This window comes from Apiospora hydei (genome assembly GCF_038363865.1).
Source record: "Apiospora hydei strain CBS 114990 chromosome Unknown utg000002l_segment0_segment0, whole genome shotgun sequence".
Taxonomy (NCBI): domain Eukaryota; kingdom Fungi; phylum Ascomycota; class Sordariomycetes; order Amphisphaeriales; family Apiosporaceae; genus Apiospora; species Apiospora hydei.
In genome coordinates this window covers 1,552,485-1,578,160 of record NW_027117361.1, presented here as the reverse complement: position 1 = coordinate 1,578,160, position 25,676 = coordinate 1,552,485, and the positions used below count along the sequence as shown (strand labels likewise).

General features: G+C 53.9%; 7 protein-coding genes across 7 annotated transcripts; 3 read left to right on the top strand and 4 right to left on the bottom strand.

Moving 5' to 3' along the window:
* Positions 1–164: 164 nt before the first annotated feature.
* On the bottom strand, positions 165–1,700 carry PG997_000498 (uncharacterized protein; the record flags this gene model as incomplete). The annotated part of the gene is made up of 4 exons (XM_066804813.1): positions 165–607; positions 670–1,333; positions 1,387–1,599; positions 1,680–1,700. 4 exons carry the CDS (start codon positions 1,698–1,700, stop codon positions 165–167), a joined length of 1,341 nt encoding a protein of 446 aa, XP_066674586.1.
* Positions 1,701–2,401: 701 nt separating this feature from the next.
* PG997_000497 (uncharacterized protein) lies at positions 2,402–4,027 on the top strand (the record flags this gene model as incomplete). Its single annotated transcript, XM_066804812.1, has 1 exon — positions 2,402–4,027. One exon carries the CDS (start codon positions 2,402–2,404, stop codon positions 4,025–4,027), a length of 1,626 nt encoding a protein of 541 aa, XP_066674585.1.
* Positions 4,028–7,410: 3,383 nt separating this feature from the next.
* PG997_000496 (uncharacterized protein) lies at positions 7,411–9,711 on the top strand (the record flags this gene model as incomplete). Its single annotated transcript, XM_066804811.1, has 3 exons — positions 7,411–7,685; positions 7,745–9,415; positions 9,561–9,711. 3 exons carry the CDS (start codon positions 7,411–7,413, stop codon positions 9,709–9,711), a joined length of 2,097 nt encoding a protein of 698 aa, XP_066674584.1.
* Positions 9,712–16,562: 6,851 nt separating this feature from the next.
* On the top strand, positions 16,563–17,939 carry PG997_000495 (uncharacterized protein; the record flags this gene model as incomplete). Its single annotated transcript, XM_066804810.1, has 1 exon — positions 16,563–17,939. The coding sequence occupies one exon, from the start codon at positions 16,563–16,565 to the stop codon at positions 17,937–17,939; it is 1,377 nt and encodes a 458-aa protein (XP_066674583.1).
* A 963-nt stretch (positions 17,940–18,902) lies between these two features.
* On the bottom strand, positions 18,903–20,547 carry PG997_000494 (uncharacterized protein; the record flags this gene model as incomplete). The annotated part of the gene is made up of 4 exons (XM_066804809.1): positions 18,903–19,476; positions 19,717–19,785; positions 19,869–20,084; positions 20,180–20,547. 4 exons carry the CDS (start codon positions 20,545–20,547, stop codon positions 18,903–18,905), a joined length of 1,227 nt encoding a protein of 408 aa, XP_066674582.1.
* Positions 20,548–23,537: 2,990 nt separating this feature from the next.
* Positions 23,538–24,217, bottom strand: PG997_000493 (uncharacterized protein; the record flags this gene model as incomplete). The annotated part of the gene is made up of 2 exons (XM_066804808.1): positions 23,538–23,966; positions 24,047–24,217. The coding sequence occupies 2 exons, from the start codon at positions 24,215–24,217 to the stop codon at positions 23,538–23,540; spliced, it is 600 nt and encodes a 199-aa protein (XP_066674581.1).
* Positions 24,218–24,821: 604 nt separating this feature from the next.
* On the bottom strand, positions 24,822–25,487 carry PG997_000492 (uncharacterized protein; the record flags this gene model as incomplete). Its single annotated transcript, XM_066804807.1, has 1 exon — positions 24,822–25,487. The coding sequence occupies one exon, from the start codon at positions 25,485–25,487 to the stop codon at positions 24,822–24,824; it is 666 nt and encodes a 221-aa protein (XP_066674580.1).
* Between the last annotated feature and the right edge of the window lie 189 nt (positions 25,488–25,676).

Here is a 25,676-nt window from a genome sequence, read left to right as displayed (position 1 = left end):
TGCGGACGTACTGTTATTCCTTGGTATCTGTTATCGTGCCTTCATGCCCTCATATGTTCTGACCTGGCAATGTCCCTTCCTAATGTAAAAACACAAAAAACGTGAGTGAACGAATCACAAACCACCCAACCAACCGTTGCTGCTCCCTTGTGTTCATCTTCTCTCTAAGCCTTCTTAGCCTCCTCCCCGCCCTTCTTCGCCGACTCATCCATCAGGCTATCAGCCATGGCATCGGCCGTGGCCTGCTTCAGCCGCTCGGCGTCGTCCATCTTGATATCCTTGGACTCCGTCTTGCCGTGCTTCGAGGGCGTCTTGGTGTCCCGCTCGTCCTCGCTGTCGCCCAGGCTGAAGGGGTCGTGCTCCGTGATCGGGTCGGGCTCGACCGTCGACATGGGTTGCCACTTGCTGGGCTTGCTGTTGTTCCCGCCGGGGCCGGGCGAGGGCGCGTTGTCCTTGGGCGGCAGCTTGGGCGAGGCGTCGTAGACGTTGTCGATGCTCTCGTGGCCCTCCTGGAACGAGACCTTGGGCCTGTCCGGTCGCGGCGATTTGGACTGCGTGGACCGGGGCGGGGGTTGGTATACGTTAGGGTTGCCAGATCGGCTTTGGGCTGCTCATGTTGTTAGTACTGATTATAACGCGGAAATTTTCAAAAGAGCAATTGGTGCTTACAGCCATCTTGGTTCAATCGCATGCCAGCGAAATCGTCGCTCAGAACTTGAGGATCGGCGTCGTAGCGGTCGTAGTCGTTGCTCCTGCGGCTGCCCTCGCCGCTGCGGCGGTACGGCTGCTGCTGGCGTCGCGAGGGTTGCGACTCGTCTTCCTCGGAATCGTATTCGCCGTCAATGCGCTTCTTCAGGTTCGTGAACCATGAATTGACCTTGGTCTGGGTCTCCACGAACCCCTTGCGGAGGTTCTCCCGGATCACGGGCAGCTCGTCGTCGATGAAGTTGGGCTCGCGCTCGTACTCCTCGTCGGGCATGAGGCCCTGCTGGCGCCGGGGCTGCTGCTGCTGCGGGTGCCCGCGGTTGCTCGTCCGGTTCTCGTAGGCGCCCACGTTGTCGTAGTGTTCCGCGAGCTGGCGGGCGTAGAGCTCGTCGGCCTCGACCTGCGACATGGTGGCCTGGGGCCCCGTCGGGCGCGGCGGCTGCGGGGGCGGGACCTCGCGCTCCTCGGCGGCGACGGGGTCGTTCTGGACGGCGTCCGGGTCGCTCATGGCCAGCAGCGCGTTGAAGGCCGGGTCGATGCGGCCGCCGCTCGCGATCAGGACAGCCTTGATGACGGAGAGCTCGATGCTGGGGAAAGCTTCCTTGAGCATCGCTTCGTTCTTCTGCGCCTCCGTCACGGGTCGGGGCGGCTTCGTGGGGGGGGCGCGTCCTCGTCCTCGACGGTGGCGGGCTTGGGCGCGGACGCGGAGGCAGAACCGGGCGCGGCAGTCGTGGCGGCGGCAGGGGTTGCGGAGGCGGTGGTGGCAGGCTGCTGATGAGCGCCGCTGTCGCTCAGGACGCCGGTCTCCTGAACATCATCGTCGTCGTCGGACATCTCGAACGGCTTGACCGTGGTGGGAGACTCGGAGCCTGGGTCAGACGTGTGCTGCTTGGTCTGCGAGAAGAAAAGAGGTGTCAGCTAGCTGCCTGGCATCATCACATGGAAATGATGGGCGCCGTGGATGTAAGACCAACCGTATCAGTCGGAGCTGCCATTGTAGCTGTCGATAATGGTGCACTTGTTTGTTAGTAATGGCTATTAGACCTTGAAGTCTTGTTGGAAGAAGGGGCCAGCCGACGGAACGTGTCTGCTGTCAAGAATGTGAGAAGTGTTCGAGGGGGTTGCGACAGTTTGTAAGTTGAGACAAGTATGCAGCGTGCTACGGGTGCGTATTCATGCTCAATTATGCATGGGGTAGAACTCCAACCCAACTAATAAAGGAACATGGGGGTTTGAGTGATCGGCTGGCGGGCGGCGGGCGGCGAGGGGCAGTCGTCACCTTGCGCGCCGTGACGACAGCTTGCAGCCACAATGCCAAGGCTTCAAGTACACTGGCAGAAATGTCCACGGGTACTAAGCACACGCTGTACGCGCCACACTCTCCAGGTAGGTACAGCAAGATGTACATTTGCTACTTCAATCTTCTCACTCAAAGCACCCGTAATAATTGTTGGAAGTATTCACGTTTATTGATGCATGTATGCATGTCGGTCCCTATGTAACTAACTCGTTTATGGCGTACAAGACTTTGCAGTTCTCAGCCTCAACAAAGAAGGGCGCAACCTGACCCCGAAAAGTGAAGTCGGAACGAGGGCTATCTCTGATTGGGTCAATAATCCATCATAAGCACATACCGGCGGTCGGTGGACAGGGACACAGCAGCCTACTAAACTTATCTCTACGCCCATTCCTTGAAATGGCCGAATTCGATCTGGGTGCGAGCTTCATCCCGGCTTTGCATAAACCTTCAGCTCTGCTACCCATCGCCAAACACCGGGACAGCTTGCTGTACTTGATCGAGACAAATCCCGTCACCATCGTCGTTGGACAGACCGGCTCTGGAAAAACAACACAGATACCCCAATTTCTAGAGCAGGCTGGATGGTGTGAGGATGGCAAGGTGCTCGCCATCACGCAGCCAAGACGTGTGGCTGCTACTACGGTAGCTATTCGAGTTGCCGAAGAATATGGCTGCGAACTGGGGAAGGAGGTCGGCTACTCGATCAGGTTCGAAGACGTGAGCTCGGCGACAACGCGCATCAGGTTTCTCACCGATGGCCTCCTCATACGAGAGGCCCTCGTCGACCCATTGCTATCACGCTATTCGGTGATAATGGTCGACGAGGCGCACGAGAGGTCCATCAGCACAGACATCCTGTTGGGTCTACTGAAGAAAATCATGAAACGCAGGCCTGAACTGCGTATTGTCATCAGCAGTGCCACCCTCCAGGCAGAAGAGTTTTTGCGTTTCTTTGATTCGCACGACGCGGAAGGGGCATCTTCGGTGGAGAAGGAGACCAAGCCGGCTGGGGCTATCATCAGCCTCGAGGGCCGAACATATCCTATCGATGTGCTGTATCTGGATTCGCCGGCTGAAGACTACGTGGAAAAAGCAGTGGAAACCGTTTTGAATATACACACGGATGAAGCAGAAGGCGACATATTGGTATTCCTGACGGGCCGCGAGGAAATCGACAATGCTGTTCGGATGATTTCAGAGCGTGCTGCAGGTCTTCGCCCAGGCGGTCAGTCAATACTAGCACTACCGCTGTACGCTGGACTATCCACCGAGCAGCAGATGTATGTGTTTGAAGAAGCTCCGGAGAACACAAGGAAAATTATCGTCTCGACAAACATCGCCGAGGCTTCTGTCACTATCGACGGCATCGTCTACGTAATCGATGCCGGGTTTGTCAAGTTAAAAGCCTTTGACCCGACAACGGGTATTGAGAGCCTAACCGCGACACCGGTCTCGAAGGCTGCGGCTTCGCAGCGCGCTGGAAGAGCTGGACGAACCAAGTCTGGAAAGTGCTTTCGACTCTACACCGAAGACGACTACCGCGCCCTCCCTGACATGAACGTGCCCGAGATCCAAAGAACAAACCTGGCACCATTTATTCTGCAGCTGAAAGCTCTTGGTATCGACAATGTTGTCCGATTCAACTACCTCACTCCACCCCCAGCAGAACTTCTGAGCAAAGCCACCGAGTTGTTATTCTCTTTAGGTGCACTGGATGAGTATGCCAAACTGACCAAACCTCTGGGAATGAGGATGGCAGAACTGGCCGTTGAACCTATGATGGCAAAGACGCTGCTAACTGCGAGTTCTTTCGGCTGTCTCAGTGAGATACTCACAATTGCAGCCATGACCAGTCTTGGAGGCTCTGTATGGGTTCAAAGGGATGGCGAAAGGAAGCAGCTGGAGTCAACTCGACGTAAATTTGCCGCAGAGGAAGGCGACCATCTCACATTGCTGAATGTGTACCACACGTTTGTCGGCAAGGGCAAAAGGAGTCGAGGTTCTGTCATGACAACAGCCTGAATTTCAAGGCGATGACCCGGGCGGTGAGTATCCGCGCACAGCTGAAACGGTACCTTGAACGCTTTGGTATACAAGTGGATGAGAGCTTGAAGTTGTCTTCGCCCGCCACCAGTGACCAAATCCGCAGATGCCTGACCACGGGATACTTCGCCCACGCGGCTAGAATGCAGCCGGATGGCAGTTTCCAGAACGTTGCTGGTGGCACCACTCTCTATGCACACCCAAGCTCGTTGATGTTCAATCGTAAGGCTGACTGGGTCATCTTCCACGAAGTGATGGAGACGGGGAACAAGACATATATACGTGACATCACAAAGATCGAGAAAGGGTGGCTCTTAGAATACTCTGCTGGATTTTACCATCTTAGGCAATAAATACTGGCTGGTCAGATGGCCGGGCACCAACCTTCACGATCTCCTCCACGATATTGACAAGAGCGGCCCTGAGATTAAGAGAGGCATCTTGGGGCCGTCAGTTTGCAACTGGATACGGAGCCCTCGGAGAACTCCAGAGGATCCTGGCGATGTACTCAAGGTCGGACATGGAAGGCCCACAAATCAGTAACATGCTTCCAAGGTTGGGCGAGGTCTCCAGCAACGAGGTTTATCTAAATTTGAGCTGTCACTCTTGTCACTCTGAGTTAACACGCCTGCCACTTGCATTGATGCCATGGATCCAGCGACGATGGTGAAGGCGCGTTCGGTACAGTGCCTTGACTGTGGCTTGGTGGGCTTGCCCACGATCTGGAGAGGAGCCGTTGGCCGGGTGTCGTGCATCTCAAGAGTATCTGGCAGGACCATTCAATGACCTTCGTGGACAAGTCACATTATTGAAACATGGACACTTCAACGAACCCAGCTGCCTTTGGAGGCTGGATATCTTGATCACGAGCCTTTTAGACCGGCGGCCAATCAAGGACCCGACAACCAACGCTTGCCTTTTGGTTGCATAACTCAGGACCAACTAGGAAGCCGATCGGTGTCTTGTCAAAGTCCTACTGCATCGGCCGCCGTCTTTAGCATGCACCACCAGACAGCGGTCCCGCGGCCGTAAGGTGAATCGACGTTGCCAAGCTATGCTACCTGGGAGGCCGCAGGGTAGGGTGATGGCTGCCACTGTCTCTGCCACAGTAATGGCGGATTCTGAATCTATCAAGGATGCCGCTATATCTGACACAAGGCGTGCTGCCATCCCCGGAAAAACAAGGCAGGTGTTGCTGAAGACCGCCGGCAGCACAAGCTACCACACTCCTCATTTCACTTACCGAGGTAATTATCCGAGAGCGTGTCGGCCTCCTGTCACAGTTTGTTCGCTTAATAGTCCGTGTGCGGTCGGCCGGCCTGCCAGCCTTCCCGTTTCCAGCAAAGCAACAGACATACGCAACGCAGGGCGACGTACACCCAGGCCCAGCACCGAACAACATGCGGTAGCAGCAGCCATGACCGAATGAAGATTTGCCCTACCTACCAACTATTCTATCGCTTCCAAGTTCGGCACTAGAAGGGCAATTGACTGATTAGGCCATCCAATCTACATCCGGATGTTCCTAGGCAGATAGGTAGGCCGGAAGGTAGCAGTAGCGTCCCAGCTGGATTGTGTGGCAGTGTGTGTCGCTATTGAGCATTTTACCGCAAGTTGCCAGCAGTGGGCCCGTTGAAGGCCTCTGCCTCTGACCCTTTTCCAATTGTGGGCGCGTGTCAATGCCGGGGCGCCCTAGACCTAACCGACGCCCCCTAACAGAGGGCGCTCTCCTTCTGGGAAATTACTACGACCTCGCAGCGGCCATGCCTGGAAGTAGAGATGCACCCAAATTGCGGCACGCGAATACATCGGATCTAGCTGGGCACTATCGTGCTCTTCCCCTGAGCGGAGACGCGGGCGGCGACCGACTAGTGCGATGGAACAACAGCATTGGCTTGGACTGGGTTATGCTCACTGTTCCTGCATATCCCATCATCCAATCATTGCCTCGCTATGCGCCTGACAGCCACTCAAAGGACGGATACTGAAAATAGCTGCACACTTGGCACACTCTAATCATCCATGTAGACTTACTTATCTGGATCTTGTGTATCCTGCCGTCTATCATTGAGCGATCAACGCATACCTACCTCCCTACCTATGTACTTCTCACCAAGAGAGCCTTGAACCGATAGACGCAACCTTATACATTAATCGGTTCTGTTCTCTATCCATCCTTTGACTTAAGTACATATCCAACGGGCTGGCTGCTGCCAGCAACGCCACACCTGTACATGCCTCGTTGTATCGTGCACAAGAGTCTCGCGGGACAGGTGATAATCTCGCGGGAATTCCAATCCGTCCATTGGAAAAACAATACAACCAGGAACAGGGGGGCCACTCAGGTTAAACATACCCACTGAGGAGACTCCGCAGCCAGCACCCCTTTGCAGCAAGCCGTTGCAGGGGCAGACGGATTGGTCGAATGAGAGGTCATTTCCAAGGTCATCGGAAATGAGATGCAGGTACCAGGTACCTGCGCTAGGCCTTGGCTTCAGTGGACCGACAGCCCACAAACCCGCCCCAAGTCGCCAGCCTTCCCATGTTGCCATTGGAGCCCACCGCCTGCTCGCTGTCTGTCCAGCGCAGCACCACTGCAACCCGCAGGTACCAGCCTACAAGCACTGCACTGCAGGCAGCCCAGTCGAGTCGAACAGTCTGGTCTGGCGGCTGCTACGGTACGGTAGGTAGGAGCAGGAGTAGGTAGAAGGGTACGGTACTGTACGGTACAGTAATATGCAGAGCAAGGAGGAGGTATCCACAACACGAACAATCTCACTTCCACCTTAGGTCGTTCTACTCGTGCTTCCAGGCCGCCTCGGGTTTTCTCGTTCTCGAGTCTCCCTATCTTAGGATCTCTCCTTCAACCTCACCTCACACCTACCTAATTCTGCGGGCTCCTTTGACAATAATCGGTCTATCGGCCATTTGCCTGCCAGCGGGCGTTCGTCCATTCATTCACTCATTCATTCGGAAGTAACCTTCTAGCCATTCTTTTAGCACCAGCATCAAAATACATACAGAGTCACTCTTTGACGACGCCGCTGCCGCTCCTATCACCAATCCTGTTTCCCCGGTTTACACAGGTACCACTGCATTCGACACGACAGAAGACCCAGGCAACAACGCATTTCTCGTTCCCGGCCGCATTCGTTCCCTAATTGCAATTACGAACATCACGACGATTCTCTGTGGATTGATATGAGTAATAGCAGTTGCTCTCCTCAAAACCAGAACTTAATTCCTCGGCTTATACCAGCAACAACACCAATTCTTTAATATACTGCCGGCGACAAGTACACAGTCAACGTACGGTAGCTTGAGTGGAAGGATCGAAAGAGAAAGTTAGGGAAGTTGGAATCATGGAGGGAAATCATCTTCAAAACCACATCCATCGCCATGTGCATGGACTTGGAGCGCGCCACGTCCACGGCCTTGGCCCACGGATACCGACCAGACCCATCAACCAGCTCGCACCGCTCGAGCAACGCGACGCACTGCCAAATTTGACCTCGATGCTCGAGAAATCGCCGTCGCATCTGTTGAGACGAAAGGATTGTGAACCTGGTGACAATTCGCCGGCATGTGAGAAGCCTGTCGGCGGTACGCTGACCGGCCCGGTCACCATTGCCGTTGTGTAAGTCCCTACGCGATGGGGTGTGATGCGGTTAACCGTTTTGCTAATGGCATTTGTAGCATCCCCGTCGTCATTCTGGTGGGCGTCCTGTTTTACTTGCATCGCAAAACTACCAGGAGACATGCGGCGGAAATGGCCGACGACAAGTACAAGTCCATGGATTTCGGCTCGGAGACGGTGGTGGGCGGCAAAGGTACCAAACGCAAGAGCACCCTGTTTGGAGGTAACGCAGAGAAGGGTCTCAGTGCTTCCCATCACACCAAGGGCCTGTCAATGGACATGAACCTCTCTAGTCCCTACCTTCTGCCCCCGGATATTCAGCAGTCTCGGGAATCGCTCAACTCCCTGGCCAAGACCATTCATCAGCACGAGGACCCTTATCGCCACATCAAGACGTACACCCACAGTGACTCTGGTTCAATTCACTCCGTCCCGAAAGACCGCAACACGTCGTTCAAGCCCAGACCCATTGTCACGACCACCTCCGCTCTCCCCCCTCGCCAAAACTCGCTCCCAACTTCGCCTCTTCCTACGGCCCCTCCCGCGGCCCATGAAGCCCCTCGCAAGCCGTCCGTCGAGCCGGAGGTTCCTCAATCCGCACCGCCGGCCAAGAGCGAATTCAAGTTCACCGATGATAACTCTGCCCTGCCTCAAGTCCCCTCTCCTTTCGTCGATATGCCGTCAATGCCAGAACTCACGGAACCGGCTCCTGTCGCACGTAAAGACGCTTCCCCTAGTCCCATTCCCGCAGGATTGGCAATCATGGATCCTAAAGCTCAGCCTTCGCCGCCTCCTACTGGTGCCCTGCCCGAAACCCCCAGAGGCGGCCGCAAGGACTCCAGGCCCGTTGTTTCTGATGTGCCTTCCGAGTACGAAGACTATGCCAACTTCCAGTTCAGTGTTGGTGAGGATGAGCCAGATACTCCGGAGGACAGAGGCCGAAAGGCGTCGAGAGCCAATGATGATGTTCAGGAACCCGCTGGTCTAAACGTTCCCCAGAAGGCAAACAACCGGTTGTCTGTTGGCCAGCGCCCTCTGCCGCCGGATGACTTCCTTGCATCAGATGACCCCGAAGCCCGTGCCAACAGAATCCGATCGTTCTACAAGGAATATTTCGAGGAGAGCAAGGAGGAGCGCCCACCAATGCCCCCTCTGCCGCAAGCACAACGGGCACAGTACGTTGAGGACTACGACACAGGCTACATGGGTGGTGATGCTGCTTTCTATGACCCGGATTCCAATGCATTCGTTATGCCCTACGCGGAGCCTATCACTCGCCGTGCCATGACCCCGCCCCCGAGCAACAGGCGCCCAATGCCTGGTGGCCCGGGCCCGCGAGGACCAGGAGGTCCCCATGGCTCATTCTCACCCGGACCCCGCGGTCCTCCTCGCCCCAGAGCTGGATCGACAATCTCCTCCGGCCCCGGCCGATTTGGCATGTCGAGCCCGCGACCTGGTTCGTCGGCCTCCGGTCAGATGGGTCGAGGACCCAACAAGAAGCCTCTTCCCCCGCCTAGTGCTCTGAGCACGCTGCCGACACCAGGCAAGCTCAAGGACGACGCATTCCTCATCTCCAACCCCCTTGATTTCGCGCCTCCTCCTACCTTCAAGGATCAGGCAGCTGGCCGATCCCAGAGCCCACTTGGCGAGCGTCGCCCGTACCAGCTGGCCATTCCTATTGCCTCGCCGATTGCAAGCTCTTTCGATGAGATGTCCGCCCTGCCAAGCCCGTAAGTATTCCATTGATCATTATTGTATAACTCTAGTAGCTAACATACCCCAGCCACGTCTTGCGCAAGTCCAGCACGTTCACTGGTCTCGACTTCGCTCCCCTAAGCGTTTCAAGGACCCCGAGAACATGAGCGACGCCGGCAGTGTCCGCTCTATGGGCAGTGGCATTTCGTCCGCAGCCAACAGTGCTATCCGCAATGGAGCTGGCCGTGTCAGTCGCCTTCCTGGTGACCAAGTCTTCACCAACGCCGCGATGGGTGACGAGCTGAAGCCCAAATGGGGCATGCGTCACTAAGGCGTGACAACTCATACTTGTCATCCCTTCGCACTGAGGCTTTGTGTGCCCCAGGGCATACGCACGCGCTACGGTCTGACTGATTATGCCGGGTGGGTTTCTTGCATACTACATAATGTTTTCTCTGCTCGCTCCCTTGTCCGATTTTGCGGGCTTGCAATTTAGGCGATATTTGGGATCTCTTAACGAATTGGCTCTTCCGCGACTGGATACCCTAGCAAATGCGTTCATCTTATTTACCTATCTCTTGTCGTTTGAAGGAAGATCTTCGAAATGCATGCATCATGGCGGGCAAAGTTGCCAATGTCAACGCACAAACTTATACGTCTTATTTTGACATATACACATTAGTATATAAACACTACACATATATAGAGCGGAATTTAGGTGCAATTGGTATTTCAAAAGTATAACAACATCATTCATTCCCTTCTTATTTATTGAAAGCTCTACAACCATTGCATATGTCTATATATAGGTGGTGGATCTGGGGGCTTCTCTAGACGATGCTGTATATAAAACTCTTTGTCTGCAATTTCAGAAGCCGACCGCTATAGACGGGGAGCCATCGCCACCTATCGTGTTCAGTGACTAGTATGCGATGAGTTCGACTGATACTGCATAGACTAACATGAGTGGTATAGCTGGTCTATTCGGGAGATGGTTACTGTGTGATCTAGGGATCGTTTCAGGTACCTTGGGGACCATACTTAGCCGTATGAGTACATAGGTATGTATTTTGCTCTATTCGGATCAAGGCAGCATACGACACACGCTTTACGATGGTGCTGGTCGTCCCTACAGCAACTCCCAGATCAAGGCCAAGCCGACGAACCTGTCTCATCGCGTCGCTGAATTAATTGTTGTGCATAACTGTTTATGTCTCAGATATCGTGTGCATTCTGGGTTTTTCTTTTCCCCTGAGACTTATGGACGTGAGTATTGGAAACAGGTATATTTAGTGCCTACTCTCATGATGTGATATGATATTGCGCGGTAGGTGCTGAACACACATCCCAAGCTTGCCTCAGTACTATGCCTTTTGCTATCGACCATCAACCGTGGCTTTCTGCCGTTGGCAGTATATCGCTCTCATCCTGGGCTATGCATCCATCCAATCTGCGCCTGGGATGGTGGATTCCCGCACGCTGGGGAAGAAGGATCGGTTCGGAAAAGAAATTCCTTCCAACGGCTGTCCTTGCAGGGTGGATTGATGCAGAAGGGGGACCCCGTTTACTTACGAGGACTAATGCAATAGGGCGGGCAATCATGCAGATATAGCGATGATGTCCACCTTGAGGGGGCGAAATGTCTCTGGACTCCGAGACAGAAAGCAAAGCAATCGATACGAACGAGCATCGTTGGGGCTGGCTGGTTTGCATAAGTACGTATGTATTTAGGACCGGCGCGCCGCCACCAGCCCGAGACCTCCGCTCCGTGGACCGAGATTAGCTAGGCATTTTGCTTGGACTTTCAAGTGCGTTGTGTGTGGGCGTTTGTGTATGATGCATTTATCTATCTATCTGGGCAGGCAAGTTGTTTCTGTCATGCTCTTCAAGGCACCATCATCAATCGGTGTGCGTGCGATGAAGTGAGGAGTCCACATGCTACTTAGGTAAGGTAGTAAGCCTGTAGGGGGTTAACACTTACCCGCCTGGCCGCTCTGGAACTGGAAGGCTTCAATCTCCGAGATCAGTCAATCCTCTTGCAATCACACTAGAAAACACGCCAAGATCAACATCAGGCATTGCCAGACAGAGTATGTAAATCGAGCTCAAAAATTGACCGGAAGCACGGCCGTCGCATGAAAGTGACAATCAATCAATAGAGTACGATCGGAGATCGCGCGGTTGAACCTACCTACGTATTACTTATTAAGTAGTCGTAGTTGGGAAATGCACACACACACACACACAACAAAGGCCAATGAGACAAGTTCGTATTTCTCCAGTTTTCTGTCGCCCTTTTCTTTTGGCGCGGTTCGTTGGCTAGTGTGAAGAAGAGGAGGCTCGGAATGGAGGCTCTTCTTCAGCTGCTTCTTTTTCAGGGGGCAAGGGGTGGGACGAAAACAAAAAAAAACCTTCCAAACTCCCGGGCCGGTTTGGCTGGGGGATGACGTACGATTGTGTTTCGTTTCTCCCGTCCTCTGGCCTCTGTGTTCTGGTCCTCGGCGGCTGAGCACAAACCCCCTCCTCTCTCCCTCCCAAGTTGGTCGACTTGCTCCTGGCCGCCTCCTGGCCAAGGAGGTTTCAGATGCTTAGCTGCGCCGGCGTTAATATATCGAATGGGCGACAGTGTAACCTGCTCACGTCATTGGCAATTTCGCCGGCCTTGTAGGTTAGGAGACGTTTGGGGTCAGTCTTGGAGGTCGAGCCAGTTCTTTTGCCATAATTCTGAAATCATCAACGAGAGCATACGACTTGCTTGTGAAAGTGCATCGGGTAAACTCAGTCAGTAAGTCTGTCGTAGTCTTGACAACATACACGTAGATTGTCCAGCAATCCTACGTCGTACGTGGCGTAAAGGGTTATTTTTGTCCACGGTTTCTGTCAGGTCGATTGGATTGTAACTCAAGGGTGTGCGGCATTTGGTCTCGACCTTCGGTTACTAAGTAATAGTAGAAGGAAAGGATGACGCCGGCCACTGGGGTTCTAGTATGTATCTATTTGGGAGCACACATCCTCACCCGGTTTGGAGCCCGGCCGGGCCTGTTCGAAACTTTGGCCAAAAAATGGACTCCTCTCGGCCGTCTTGAATCAATCGCTGGACTATCAGACCGAGCACCGGCTCTGATTGGGTACCAAAAAACGACTCTCGGAGAAGGGAGCCGCTGCTTTTCCAGGGAGCTCCCTGGCTGAACAACAAACACCACTTGGTAATTGTGGAAATCCTTAGACGAGCTCTGGGACTTTTTCGTCATTGATGATATGCGACCAGCGACAGCTTCGCTGGCAGGCAGGGCTAGCCCGGGGGACGGTCCTTACTCATCGACACTCGCCCTGCTGGCAGCTGATTGTCCGGCTTGCCTGCTTGCTTGCTTACCCTCCTGCCCCCTTGGGAACCTGGTAGGTTCGGAAGCTGCTTGACGGTTATTACGGCACTATAACCATTCTAGGCTGGCTCACTAATGCGTCGAATGTCTATCGTACGGGACGGGTTGCGGGGAAGAAGAAGAAGAAGGAACAGCGATAGACAGAGCGAGCGGTATGTACGCGGAGAGAGAGACGGTGTGTAGTATGCAGCTACCTTGGCTGTACCCTCCTGCTGCAATGCACGGGCAAGCGATTCGTGCTCTTCTATCGAGTAATCTAGGCTTTGGGCCAGTAGGTTGCATGAGGTGTTCGGGGTTGAAAATACAATTGGAGCATATCTCCTGCTCGATCTCGCTTCTGGCAAGGCCTGGCCGGCCTGGCGTTGGAGAGAGAGAGAGTCTCCAAAGCTTGTTTTGGCGTAATATGTCCCATGTGTTAAACTGGGCAACGTTGAACGCATGTGGAGAGAGCTCACCGGCTGCGAAAGACTGCGGTAGTGTCATAGGTCATAGCTGCTATACGTGAAACAGTATTATTGGCTGTACGCCAGACCAAGATCACCGAACACCATTGAACAAATGGTTGGGGGAGAAAGCCTGACGGATGATATCTTGTTGAAAGGGTTCCCACTGGTCTTGCCAAATGAGGCTCGCGGTCTCAAATATCTGGTCTCTCACAGCAGGCCGAGTGTGTAACGGCCAGAAAGAATCATAACCAACCTGCAAGGCAAGCCTCTTTCGGAGGTGGCTGGCATAGCACAACAGCCCAAGATAGCATCAGCTGAATCTGACCGCCTCTTGTTTCTTTGCATGCACCACAGCACAGCAGCTTACTTTTGCTCACCTTGCCGGCCCCTTCGTATTACCTATCGAACCTCCATCCATCCATTGACCCCTTCGGCGGAGCTTTTGACCTGCAGCAGCCTCAGCCAGAGGGGATAGATACACCATCGACGAATCGGACGACGTGAGGAGGAGTTGAGTCTGTTTTGAGCCCACTTGCGTATCTGACCTACCTTGATAGCTCACTTGGAGATCGGCGCCCCCGTTTCTCTCCCTCTCTTCAAAATCCGCCCGCAACTTCCGGTTGGTTACCTGGAAGAAGAAGAAGAAACCAGAGAGGAAACCTTTCGACGACTCAGACGACGACGACGACGCCTCCTTCCTTCTACTCACGATTCCACGACTCGCGGCATTGGCTTTTTAGAATATAAGCTACATACTTACTACGTGAACCTCGGCGTTTATAGGCCGCAACCAACAGCATACACCTTGCCTTACTGTCCAAGGGCCACTGCCACCGACGAATCGGCGGCTACCGACATTCAGCCCAGTACCCCGCAACGCCTTCACTTACACGAGCTCCCAACGACCAAAGCTCGTCAAATTTCTACAGAGCAACGCTAGGACAGCATCGGTAACTCTATGGGAATTGCTCTTAGTCAATTACGAAGGAGACGAAACAGAAAAATCGATATCTTGGAAAAATATCTACAGATCGATCCAAGCCGAAACAGCAGAGAAGAACTTGGATCAGCAATCTAAACGACAATCCGCACGAGTCACCCGAAACGTTACACGCCCACGCTGGAGGGCCAGAATATACTCCACGGTTCAAGCCTCGACGCTGACAGGGCCCCTGAGTCGTGCAATACAGTTGATCGACATCTGACAAGTTTGACCAACAAACTATTACAGCTCTTTCGGTACTCAGTATTCATTCCGTGGAAGAAGGTGCAAACTGGGCGCATCAATTGAACGCCTCCGGCAATCCCACGGCGGACTGCCCGGCACATTTCCTGCTACAGGTAGTAGCTGGCTTGCAGCGTAACTGGTGGACACTTGATCAATCACTTCTTCCAGTAAAAGCCTCTCTGCAATACATAGCGAGCGACAAGACTAGCAGGTGTAGCCTCTTGCTAGACCCCCGGGGATCATCCTGCCACAACTTCCTCTCCAGCACCCTGCAACGCTCGGAGGAACACACACACACAGGCAGCGCACTCTGCTCCACAGCGGGACGCTCTACCCAGGCACGACTAATAATAATAAGGAAAATTGAGTACGAGGTAGTCGGGCCAGCAGGCAGGCTACCGCGTACCTGTCCCAGTATTATTCATCTGGGTGACCCTTGTCTTTTCATCATCGATCGCCCTCCCGATTTCCTGTCGCCGGGTCAATTCCCATCTCTTCCTCTCTTTTTCTCTCCTCAGCTCCTCGCGTTCATCCTTTCTCTTCAAGGACGAATTGACCATCACACCGCTCCAGGGTGCCCAAGAGGAAGAAGAAGACGACGACGACGACGTCAGCCAGAAAAGCAATCCTCCCCCGGTCAAAGGAATCAACCCTGAAAAATTAGGCTTGGTTTTTAGGCTTGTTCGCGTGGCTTGTCATTGGAAACTTGACAGGTACATTACTCTTGCTGGTGTCAATTTCAATTCCAGATTGAGCGCATCCCACAAGCGCAATACCAGGTTTCCTTGCATCTGCGCTTGCATACCGCACTACCCAGAGTTCTGGCCTGCCTTGCACACGCACGCCTCAACCTCCAATTGCTAGCCAGCAATCACTTTCTGCTTTCGCTGCTACTGCTGAAGAAGGTGATCAAGAAGAAGCAGAAGAAGAGACGGACTGCACTGCACTGCGCTATTGGCACCACTGCCACACCCCCGACTGAATCTTAATTGGGCTTACCTTCAACCTACCCAATCCTACCTCCCGTTCGCAACGACATCCCTGCTGTCTTACCCGACGGTGTTTTCTCAGTCCACACTGTTTTCTTATTCCTCGTCCCGACGCTCGCTCCCTCGCTCACTCTGGGGGACTTATTCACTCACTCAAATCGTTATCGAAACCCTTCCTTTTCTATTTTGCAAAAGAAGCACCTTTTAATTCCGAAGGTCCCAGTATCCCCAGACCCCGGACTCTCAGACGGTGTAGAGCAATACCTGAAGCAATCAGGGTGGTGCTGTGTTGTATCATCCATTTTGGGAGGCCCTGCAGCACATCTTTGGCACTTGCTGTTTCTGCTTTGGCCCGGCTTGCTCCTGACCAATCATTTCGGCTCGTCTCACATGAGCCGAGAGACACGAGCAATCAACACGAGATAGCGACACTACCTCAGCCACGCTGCTGACCAGGGCTTTGCCTTGTCTGGCTAATCGCCCGTTTCTGGCCCTGTCGCTTCCCTCCGCCGCTCAGTAGTTCAAGTCGCCTGAGCGCCTGCTGCTGTCCGTGGCCACAGTTCTTCCCACTTTCTCTCTAATAATAGCGGGAAGGAGAGAGAACAGCCGCCAGCGCCGTGCTTGTCCCGTCTTTTTTGTTCGTCTCAAGTCGCATCATTCGAAACATCTCTCTCCATCATCGCCGGCCGCTCGCGACCTCTCTCATCCAGTCTTTCCCGACTGCTCGCGCTGGTATCAATCAGCCAATTGCGCTGCCAAGTCCTCTGTGAAGGTTAGTTCGTCCCTTCTGTTACCAATGATTCAGCCTGTTTGCTGCACAGCGCGCGCGAATGGAACTTGTCTTCCACGTATTCGGTGTCTCGTCCCTTGAATGTACGGCTAGGCTCTAGCACGAGTTTGACAAGATCTGTTACAACCGCAGTAAGCGTTCCTGGCGCACAACAGTCAATTAGGCTCGGTTGTGACCAACGATCACTCATGTTGTTGAACATCATCGCGTCGACTCGTTCTCTTTTCCGTTTTCCTACCTGCTCACCTCAGCATGTCCCTCACATACTCTCGATGCACGCGCTAACATGGCACCTCCAACAACCAGGCAATTATATCCAAGGGTGTTAAGCGCAAGGCAATTCGCCATGTCGGCTTCTAACGCTACAAGTACGGACACACAGGGCGTGGATTTGACGACTCAGTCAGATCCCGTTACTACTGATGCCACGTCTAAACCAAGCCCTAGTACTGACACACCCACCTCTGCAGCCCCGACGCAAGCGTCGTCGCCCGATACTTCACCGGCGGCCGCTCCTACTACTCCCACCAAAGAGCCAGCTCCCTCACCATCGTCAGACCCTTCACCGACGACACAGCAGCAGCCTACTACTCCCACGCAGCAGCCTACGACGAAACAACCAGACCCTACAACGCCTACGGCCGCGCCAACTACTGCGCCGACCACAGCGCCTACCACTGCGCCGACCACGGCACCTACCACGGCACCCACTACTGCGCCAACCACTGAGCCCAGCAAAACCGATCAGCCTAGCCCAACAAAGCCAAGCACTCTGCAAACATCGCCAACGCAGCAAACCACCAAGAAGCCGCCGCCGGAGCCGAGCACCACTCTCATCCCGACCACAATCATCACATCCGAAAATGGGAGCACAGTGGTCAAGACCATCACTTCAACTGCTGTATCAACCCCGACCGTGTCTCCAGATGACCCATCAGGAACTTCTCCAAACGGCGGTAACATTCTGCAGTCTAATGAGGCATCGTCGGGTGGATTGAATCAGCAAGGCAAGATCGCTGTTGCGGTAGTGGTTCCGATTGCTGCTGTTGCACTTCTGGTGGTCGCTGGCATTTTCCTGTGGAGGAAGCGCAAGCAGCGAAAGGATGCCGAAGAGGAGAGGCGGAAGGAGGTTGAAGACTACATTTACAACCCCAATGCGGATCCTACCATGCCTGATGTGGGTGGTGCCGGCGGCGCGTACGAGATGAAGGAAGACGCCTCCTCTGGATATCGTGGTTGGGGCTCGACCACCCTAGGAGGATCTACGGGTCGCAAGGCTTCAACGACCATGTCTGGTGGAGCAGCAGGTGCGCCGTACTCAGAGATTAACGGTCCTACATGGGGCAATGCATCTGACACTAGATCAGGAGAACCACTGATGTCTGACGGCTCGCGTTCGCCCGAGGGTGAAATCCTCGGTGCGATGGGGCCTTCGACTGCCGAAACGCGCGGCAACGGCAACGTCCACCGCGGACCGTCCAATGCATCGTCGTCCTACAGTGCCACCGGCCGATCCGAAGGCTCGGCGGAGAACAATGTTGGCGTCGCTTACGGCGGCACCAACGCCTATTACGACCAGTATGGCAATCCCTACAACGAAAGCCAACCAGGCGCCGGCGGAGCTCAACCCGTTATTCGCGACAACCCAGCACGGAGGAACACGAGGATCGAGAACCCATCGCATTACCCACAACAGAGTGCCGGTATCTCGCAAAACTTCTAAACCTGCCCCACGGCGAATACCCCTGCGTTGCCAGAATGTGGTTGTGTGCCACTTTGTGCTGACCTTACCGTCTATTCATTTCTGAAAATTATTCGACAGATACCCAGCTATAGGCGCCTCGTGCCGCCTTTATTTTGTCGCCAGCAAGACTTTCTGCAACTGGTCTTATCATGATTGTCACATTATTTCTCATATACTTTGATTTGGATCTTCCGGCGTTCGGCGGTCTGTCTACACTTTACGCACAAGCATATACCTCTTGGGCCACCTTCATCCACTTCATGATAATCCATTTGGCAGCCTCGGCCCCAGTTAGCCAGCCTTGGCGAGCGCCCGTATATACAGCATCCTAGCTTCGGCAGTCACAAAATCTTTACTACACATCAACGGCATCTACATCTATTTCTTTATTCGACTACGTAATGGGGTCAATGGCTACGGTGTCTTGGCTGGGGAGGGAATTAGTGCGACGGGTGGCTGGGGGCCACTCGAATGTTGCTACAAGCTGCACACGATCATGGCGCCAAGTTGTCCGAAGCGGCGGAAGGCAGTAAAATGAGGCCACGTTTGATGGTGGCTGGGAACAAAACTCGATTGCTCGAATTTGTGGCCTGCCGCAAACTTGCTACGAAGGTACTGAAATGTTGCGTACGAAATGCTGCGACTACATAGTCGGGCAGAGGACGATGCAATGTAGCCTGTACTGGTGGGGATGCTATTCGGGGATCTCTCTGAAAAGCCTAAAAAGTCTCTTGGGCGGATCGGGGAAGGGACGTCAGTGGAGGAGTTACGAGTTGAATATTCAAGGAGGGAGGGCTACCGGTGTACGAAAGGATGCGGCAATGCCGTCATTTACTGCGACAAATATAAGCTAAAGTCATAGTAACTATTTAATGCCACATATTGCATGGATATCATTGTTCATATTTTATATTCGTTTCGCTTTCCGGCTGGCTACGAGGTTCAGCGTTCTCTGGCTCCCAGCTCCCAAAGTTCTACGTCGAAGTTCTCGCCGCTATTAACCCTGATACTGACCGTCTTCATGATGCCGCTCTCTATCCAATTGCCCCTCGGGATGTTGTTGCCCTCCTGGCCCTTCTTGTTGGGCTCCGTATCCCCCTTTTCTGACCTGCGGTCGGCAGTACAGTCGCTACCGCACCAGATGAGATTCCGTTGGCTTCCCGTCGCTAGGTTGTTTGCCTCGCCGCCATCTCCGGGTGAGGAGGAACTGGGATCTCGGGTCCGTAACCTCTCCAGAGCATGCAAGAAGACACCGCCCCCCTTCTTCTTGTTGTTGTCCTTCCTGGCACTTTCCCCATCTCCTGCGCAGTGGGAAGAAGACTGGATGGTGATCTGCCTCCGATGCCAGGAGCCCTTTTGGCGGCCGTGCATGTTGGACAGGGACTCGAGGAAGATGGTGTTGTCGTCCTCCTCGCCGCGGCGTTGGCTGACGGAGGCAATGGTTTTGGTCTTTGCGGTGGTGCTGGTGCTGGTCGATGTTGTCGTTGTCGTGGACATGGTCAGGCCTCGGCAGAGGCTGGCGAAGAGGGGGTGTAGGTTGGGAGGTTGAGGGCGGTTATGCCGAGGTTTTGTTCTAGACTGTAGCTTGGAAGGAAAGGGGTTAGTCGGTTGGTTTCTTGGGTTTGGGGCTCCTGGGAAAGGGGGTGGAACATGATGGGAGGTGGAAATCAGATAGGGTGGGTTTGTTTCGTGTAAGTCTCGAGCAGCTTGGATGCTTGAAAGGGAGGAAAGGGGGGAGAAGCGAGGGACTACTTACCTTCCCCACAGGATGGTCTTGTACAGGTTATCGCCATGGACGCACTTGACGACTGCACATGCTGCGACGCTGAGAAGAGACGCAAGTCAGTACCGACTCCGAGGTTTTCTAAGACTATGACGCCCTTTCCCCCCTCCCCGCGAATGACTTACATGACGCCAAACCCCATGATCCCCCACAACGCCGCGCGCTTCTTAGCCAGCATCGCCAGCCGGCTCAGGAAAAGCGTCGGAAACAGCGCCAGCACCAGGTCCGACGCCGCGCTCCAGGCCCCGTGAACTCGGAGCGCTATCACGATCACCCTGTCGCCCGCCTCGGCGCCGATACTCGCCCGGGTCGCGGTGGTCGTCAGGCCCAGCGTTAGGAAACTGATGATGACGGTGGCGATTAGGATGGTCCAGTACCCCTCCGGTGCCAAGACGACGTGGCGATCTTGCCGTGGGAGGATGATAGGGACGATGACGATTCCATGTTCTCATTGTCCCCCTTGCGCGGGGCCATCACTTTGAGGCACATGAGGCAAGCCGCCGCCTTGGCCGTCATGCTGGATAACAGGTAGAAGTGGCTCGAGATGATGGCGTAGTGGACCGGGAAGGGATACTCCGCTTTTCCCGAATTTTCCCGCTGTTCCTGGGACTGGAGAGGGTGTGAGGGCAAGTCGCCCAGTCCGTTGAGGCTTGCCGTCATGGTCAGGCCCAGTTCCACCAGGGCCAGCACCATGGCGAGGTTGGCGAGACCGTCGGCGCGGTCGGGGTTCCGCCGGGTCTTGAGCGGGACGAGGTTGCGGAGGATCACTGAGATGAGGGCCAGGAGGGTGGTGAAGATGGCCATGGTTAGGAGGACGCATTCCATGGTGGATGGTTGACTGACGGATCGATTGACTGGCTGACTACATAGATGGAAGGAGTGATTAGAGGAAAATGATAAGAAAATCACCAAGCAATAGAGAACTAATCATACCACCTCAACCTGAAATAGAAATAGAAAAGAGTGAATCGTGTATATTTTCAAGCTCACGACCACGGCCTGTTTCGAGGGATCACCCAGCCCTTTTCTATCTCCTGCATATACATACCTACATACATATATGACAGCCACACAGATGCGTGACAAGGACGTTTGTTCTTGCAATTCGTCCTTTCGGCACTTACATAATTCGAGTCAGTGCTCTCTCGGCAATGTCAAGAGAGGAATGATGAGGAAAGAACCCGCGCGCGAAGCCACAGCAAACATTTCGGGAGAGGGGAACCAGCAACTGGCAGGATTGGTTCTTCTCCAAAAGAGAAACACCATGCCCTTGTCTTGTCCCCTGCAGTGGTCATGAATGGGAATGTTTTTCCTGCAAATCATACATACTTGCCGTGGGAGGTGGCGGAGTGGTGACTGGGCTGAGTGGTCGAGCCCCTGGTATACGTTGTATGGGTAGCAAACATTGTCTTTGCTTTTTGTATTTCACAAAATCCACCGCCTAAGCGATCATAAGCTACAGGCCAGTAGGGTATTTCATTAGGACGTCCTCCCTACTCAGGAAATGTGTCTGTGATCATTCATAAGCCGCCTTGCCAAAAGAGTCAAAGCCGAGATTTTCAGGGTTTGCTGTTGTTGACCCCTTGCGCCATGGGATCCGACTATCGGGTCCGAGGTCGAGGACTGGGTGACATCCCTTGCATTATTTGGGGAAGCATTTTGGCAATACCACACCCTCTCTCTTTTCTGCTGCTGCTCGTCGACATCAGTCTGGGGAACCAAACCCGCCTGTCTGGAAACTCTCTACATGACCATGTGCTTAGTGGCTTGTCTTAATTGGGCGTGGAAGGACCTAATTGGCAGAATCGGTGTGTATGTTTCAGATATCGTGACAGATTCTGCTGTTGATTGGGAGGAGATGCACAGGATGGATGGCACACTTGCTGCAGCTATGCAGTTGGTTTTGCTACGGTATGGGATAATTAAACAGGCAGCTTTAGCGAGTGTGACGCTGCCTCGCCCCCTGCGAACGGGCAGTAAATGAACACACTGAACGTGATTGACAAATTGTTCGTGCAGAGACAAGTATATGTGTAGGCGCGGGAGGACAGACGTGGATGTAAGCCCTGGGGCCGGTTGAGTTGCCGGATCTGTCGCGATCCCGCTCTGGAGAATATATTGCGCCTGACTCTGGGGAGAGCAGAAAACAAGGTGCTTATTATTAGTCTCCGTCGGCCGAGTGCGGTCTTCTGGGGTCGAGCAAGCGCGTGGGCCTAGATAATGATGGGGCTGGATGGGAGACACCATCTCACATCCATTAATCACGATCCAGCACCCAAGAAGGACGACCAGGACATATAATAGTACAGGGGTCCTTTTGTTCTGTCAACGTGGGAGAGTAGCAGACGATCCACAACCCCAGTGCCCCCTATTTTCGCTTCTCGGCTATGATAGCCCTACGTACCTAGCCGTGTGGGAATGTAACATTCATATGTGAGCCGAGCTGATGAGTAAGTGACAGGCCTGCATACGCATTCATGTACCATTCTCAATACAGATGCGATCCAGCAGCCCGGCAGGTGTGGCCGTAGCCTTGGGACGGCCATCTTTGCTACTTGAGCTCACCTTGGTAGCGGATGGTACGGTCCACCTCGCAGTGAGCTTATATCCTTTACGACTCGTGTATCTACGATGAACGAGCCATGTATTGCTTGAGGTTTGACCCATACGTCGCAATAAGAGGGATGGCGATACTACTCAGCAGACTCTAGATTGACCTCCGGGGATTGTGTATATGTAATTATAGGTAGCCAGTCATCGATAGCGGTGAGTGAAATTGGTGAGAGAGGTATCTGAGCTTTTGCATGATGATACGTGACAAGGCATAAACCTGGATATCTATACTCACTGTTTCAACGGGATTCTAACTTGGTTGGGTGGGAAAATATCTGGGAGCTTGTGGTGCTCGCATGCCCTCGTAGTCCAATAAGTGTAGGCGATCTGTTTGTATGTGTTTCTCTCAGCACAGACAGAATTCCATGGTAAACGACGGATCCTTGCATACAGTAGATATTCCTCTTAGGGCTGAGCAGTCCGTTGTGGCACGTCGGTTAAGATATGTCACTATAGATGGAAGTCCACACACAGTCAGGGGGGGAAGATCATCCCATTCCGTAGACTAAAGCCGACAGTCTTGGATCAACTGCCGGGCCTCCTAATTCAGTTGGTGAAGGCGCATGTTCGGGTTGTCAGCGGATATAATTCTCCTCGTAATTAAACCCTCGCTTGTGATGCCAGCCGCCTATATGGGTCTTGTTTGGCAACGTGTCGACGGTGTGCCGCCGGCAGTCCAATGCTACTCTACTCCGTACTTCGCAGTGGCATTTGAGAGGGAACGTGTTAAGTGTGGCCATGGGTCGCTTAATGCCAGAAGCACGGTGTATATATCCGACTCCTTGGGTCTTGTCTGCATTGTACTTCTAAGCCGCGTGTCCGTAATTTCGACATCTCGCGGCGATTAATCTGTTCACACGGGGCCAGAACCTCTCACAACCAGAATTAACGCATCAAGTTCATGAAGTCTGAGCATAGATCCAGGGGTGCAACATACGAAAGACACCTCATGAAAACCTCATCTTAGGATTTGATCGGAACGATGTTATGTGGTATGGGTCTGACCACAAACCTGCCGCGGTTTCTTGAGAGAACTAGCCAAAGCAATATGCTTGCATGTACCCTCTGGGAGTCTGTCTTCGCATCATAGTGCTCCTGATATACCCTCAGTGAATGCATGTGACCCTCCTCCAAAGCCCCCCTTTCCCACTACCCGGATCTGGTTTCCCATGGCTACTACCCTACACCCCAGGTCCCCGTCCACCGATGCCACTCCCCATAGCATTCGAACTCGTCCCCTTGAGCGCGTGATCATTGGGGTTCGGCGCCGCCTCGTAGAGGATCTGCGAAGGCGCTCGGCCGAGAGCCATCCACTCGCCCTTGAACCCGAGGTAACTGAACCGCGTAACCTCCTCATCGCCGTCCCCAAAGTTATCCTCGAAGAAGAGCGTAAGTCGCGTGACCTTCCCAAACAGCGCGCGCTTGACGGGAAGCTCCTGCACATCGCTCGTCTGGCTCAGCTCCAGCGTCTGCGTCGGCTGCAGCTCCGACGCCGCGTCGAAATCGACGTCGTCGCGGTTGATGAACAGCTTGAGCGTGCGCGGGGCGCTGTCGCTCGGCGACGTGCGCAGAAGCACCGAGTGCAGCTTGACCTGGCCCGTGAAGGGCACCTGGACGATGACCTGCTCGTCGGCGTCGCTGGCGACCTCGGGGCCGGCTCGAGGCGCTCGGCCCACGTCTTCTTGAGGACGGCCTTGCCCGAGCCGCTCTCCTCCTCGTTCAGCGTCTGGACGGCGTCGAAGTTGATGTGCTGGTACAGGCTGTGCTGCAGCGCGGGCGTGATGTCGTCCGAGTGGTCGTGCTCGCCGTGGTCATGGCCGCCGCCGCTGTGGTCGTGCTCATCGTGGCAGTGGTGAGACATGATGACTGATTTCAAAAGTGGAATAGAAAGCGGTTTCTAGTAGCCCGGGTCAGATTGGCTGATCCCAGGAAGTAGAATACGTAGTTTTGGGGGGATGAGTGAGACTCGCCTTCCTGGGATGATGAGTGGTGATGTTGAGTTTTGGTGTTTGCCTGAAGTGTGAATTGAGAGGGTCGCCACTTCTGGTTCAAACGATGAATAATAGGAAAGCCCAAGAAGAATCTCACTTTCCAAACGGTGCATCCAACACTGGCAATCTATTATATCAATTATTGGAGTACTTGCGAACCAGATTTTCTTACTTAGGAAACCTTTTTTGATTTTGATATTGACCTTCTCATACTTCCTGACCTATGATTTCTTCACCGAAGCACTTATCGATGATGGAAGTGAAGGGCTCCTCTTACACGAGGTAGATCCCGGTGCTGTTCGCCTTACAGCTTTCAAAAACCTGGACAACAATTTCACGATACGTTTGGTAGAGCTGTAATTACTTGGAAGGCCAAAATACTCTATTCGTGACTATCTTGATATTTCATCGCTCTCGCAATAAAAATGCTGTTGTTTCCCAACTACTACTCTGCCGACACTTGCAAGCAACAGTCTATGCGCCCTTGTAATTATACTTCAGCGCACCAAGCTCCGTCTCGGGATCAACACTCCCCATCACCATCTTGGCCAGCAAGACCACCGCATACACCACAGCCGGTAAGTTGCCCAGGCCGACGTGCCCCCACTGCTGCGGCGCGTGGGCCTTGGAGACGAAGCCCGTGATCACCAGCACACAGCACAGCCCCGCGTTGAGATACGGCATGAACACCTCAAGGGGCGACTTCCGTTGAATCGCACCCAGCATCGCCGATGCACTGCTATCCCTCCCCCTTTTCGGATTTCCATTCTGCCCCGAAATCCCCTTAACCCACCGATCCAGGGCCGGCACGCCCGTCTCCCCCGGCGGCAGCGCGTGCAGCATCCAAGTAGTACTCCCGAGCGACGTGAGCGCCAGCATCGCGACGATCGTGTTCAGCTTGCCCGGCTGGACCAGGCTGATGAGGTAGGGCACCGTCGAGAGGATGGGCAGGGCGAGCAGGAACAGCCGGAACTGGCTGTTGCGCGCGCTGTTCTGGGCCGCCAGCGACTCGATCAGCTCCTCTTGTTCTTGCTCGTCGAGCGCCTCTTGCGCTAGGAGCTCATCGGGCGAGAGCGTGTCTTCGTCGGCGGGGTAGGAGAAGGTGCGGCGGAGACGGGCCGCGGCGGCTGTGCGGTTCATCTTTGGTGACTTTGGCTATGCGTGTTTGTGAATGGACCCGAGGATGGTGTTTTGTCGCAAGGGAAGTATGGGGTTTCTTGAGTAGAAGTAGGTAACCTAGTTCAAGGTCTGTACTTCTGTAGGTTTGCAGAAGCTTATAAGCAGTTGTCGAGTTTCGTGCAACCAAAGATGATACAGTGTTGGATATCA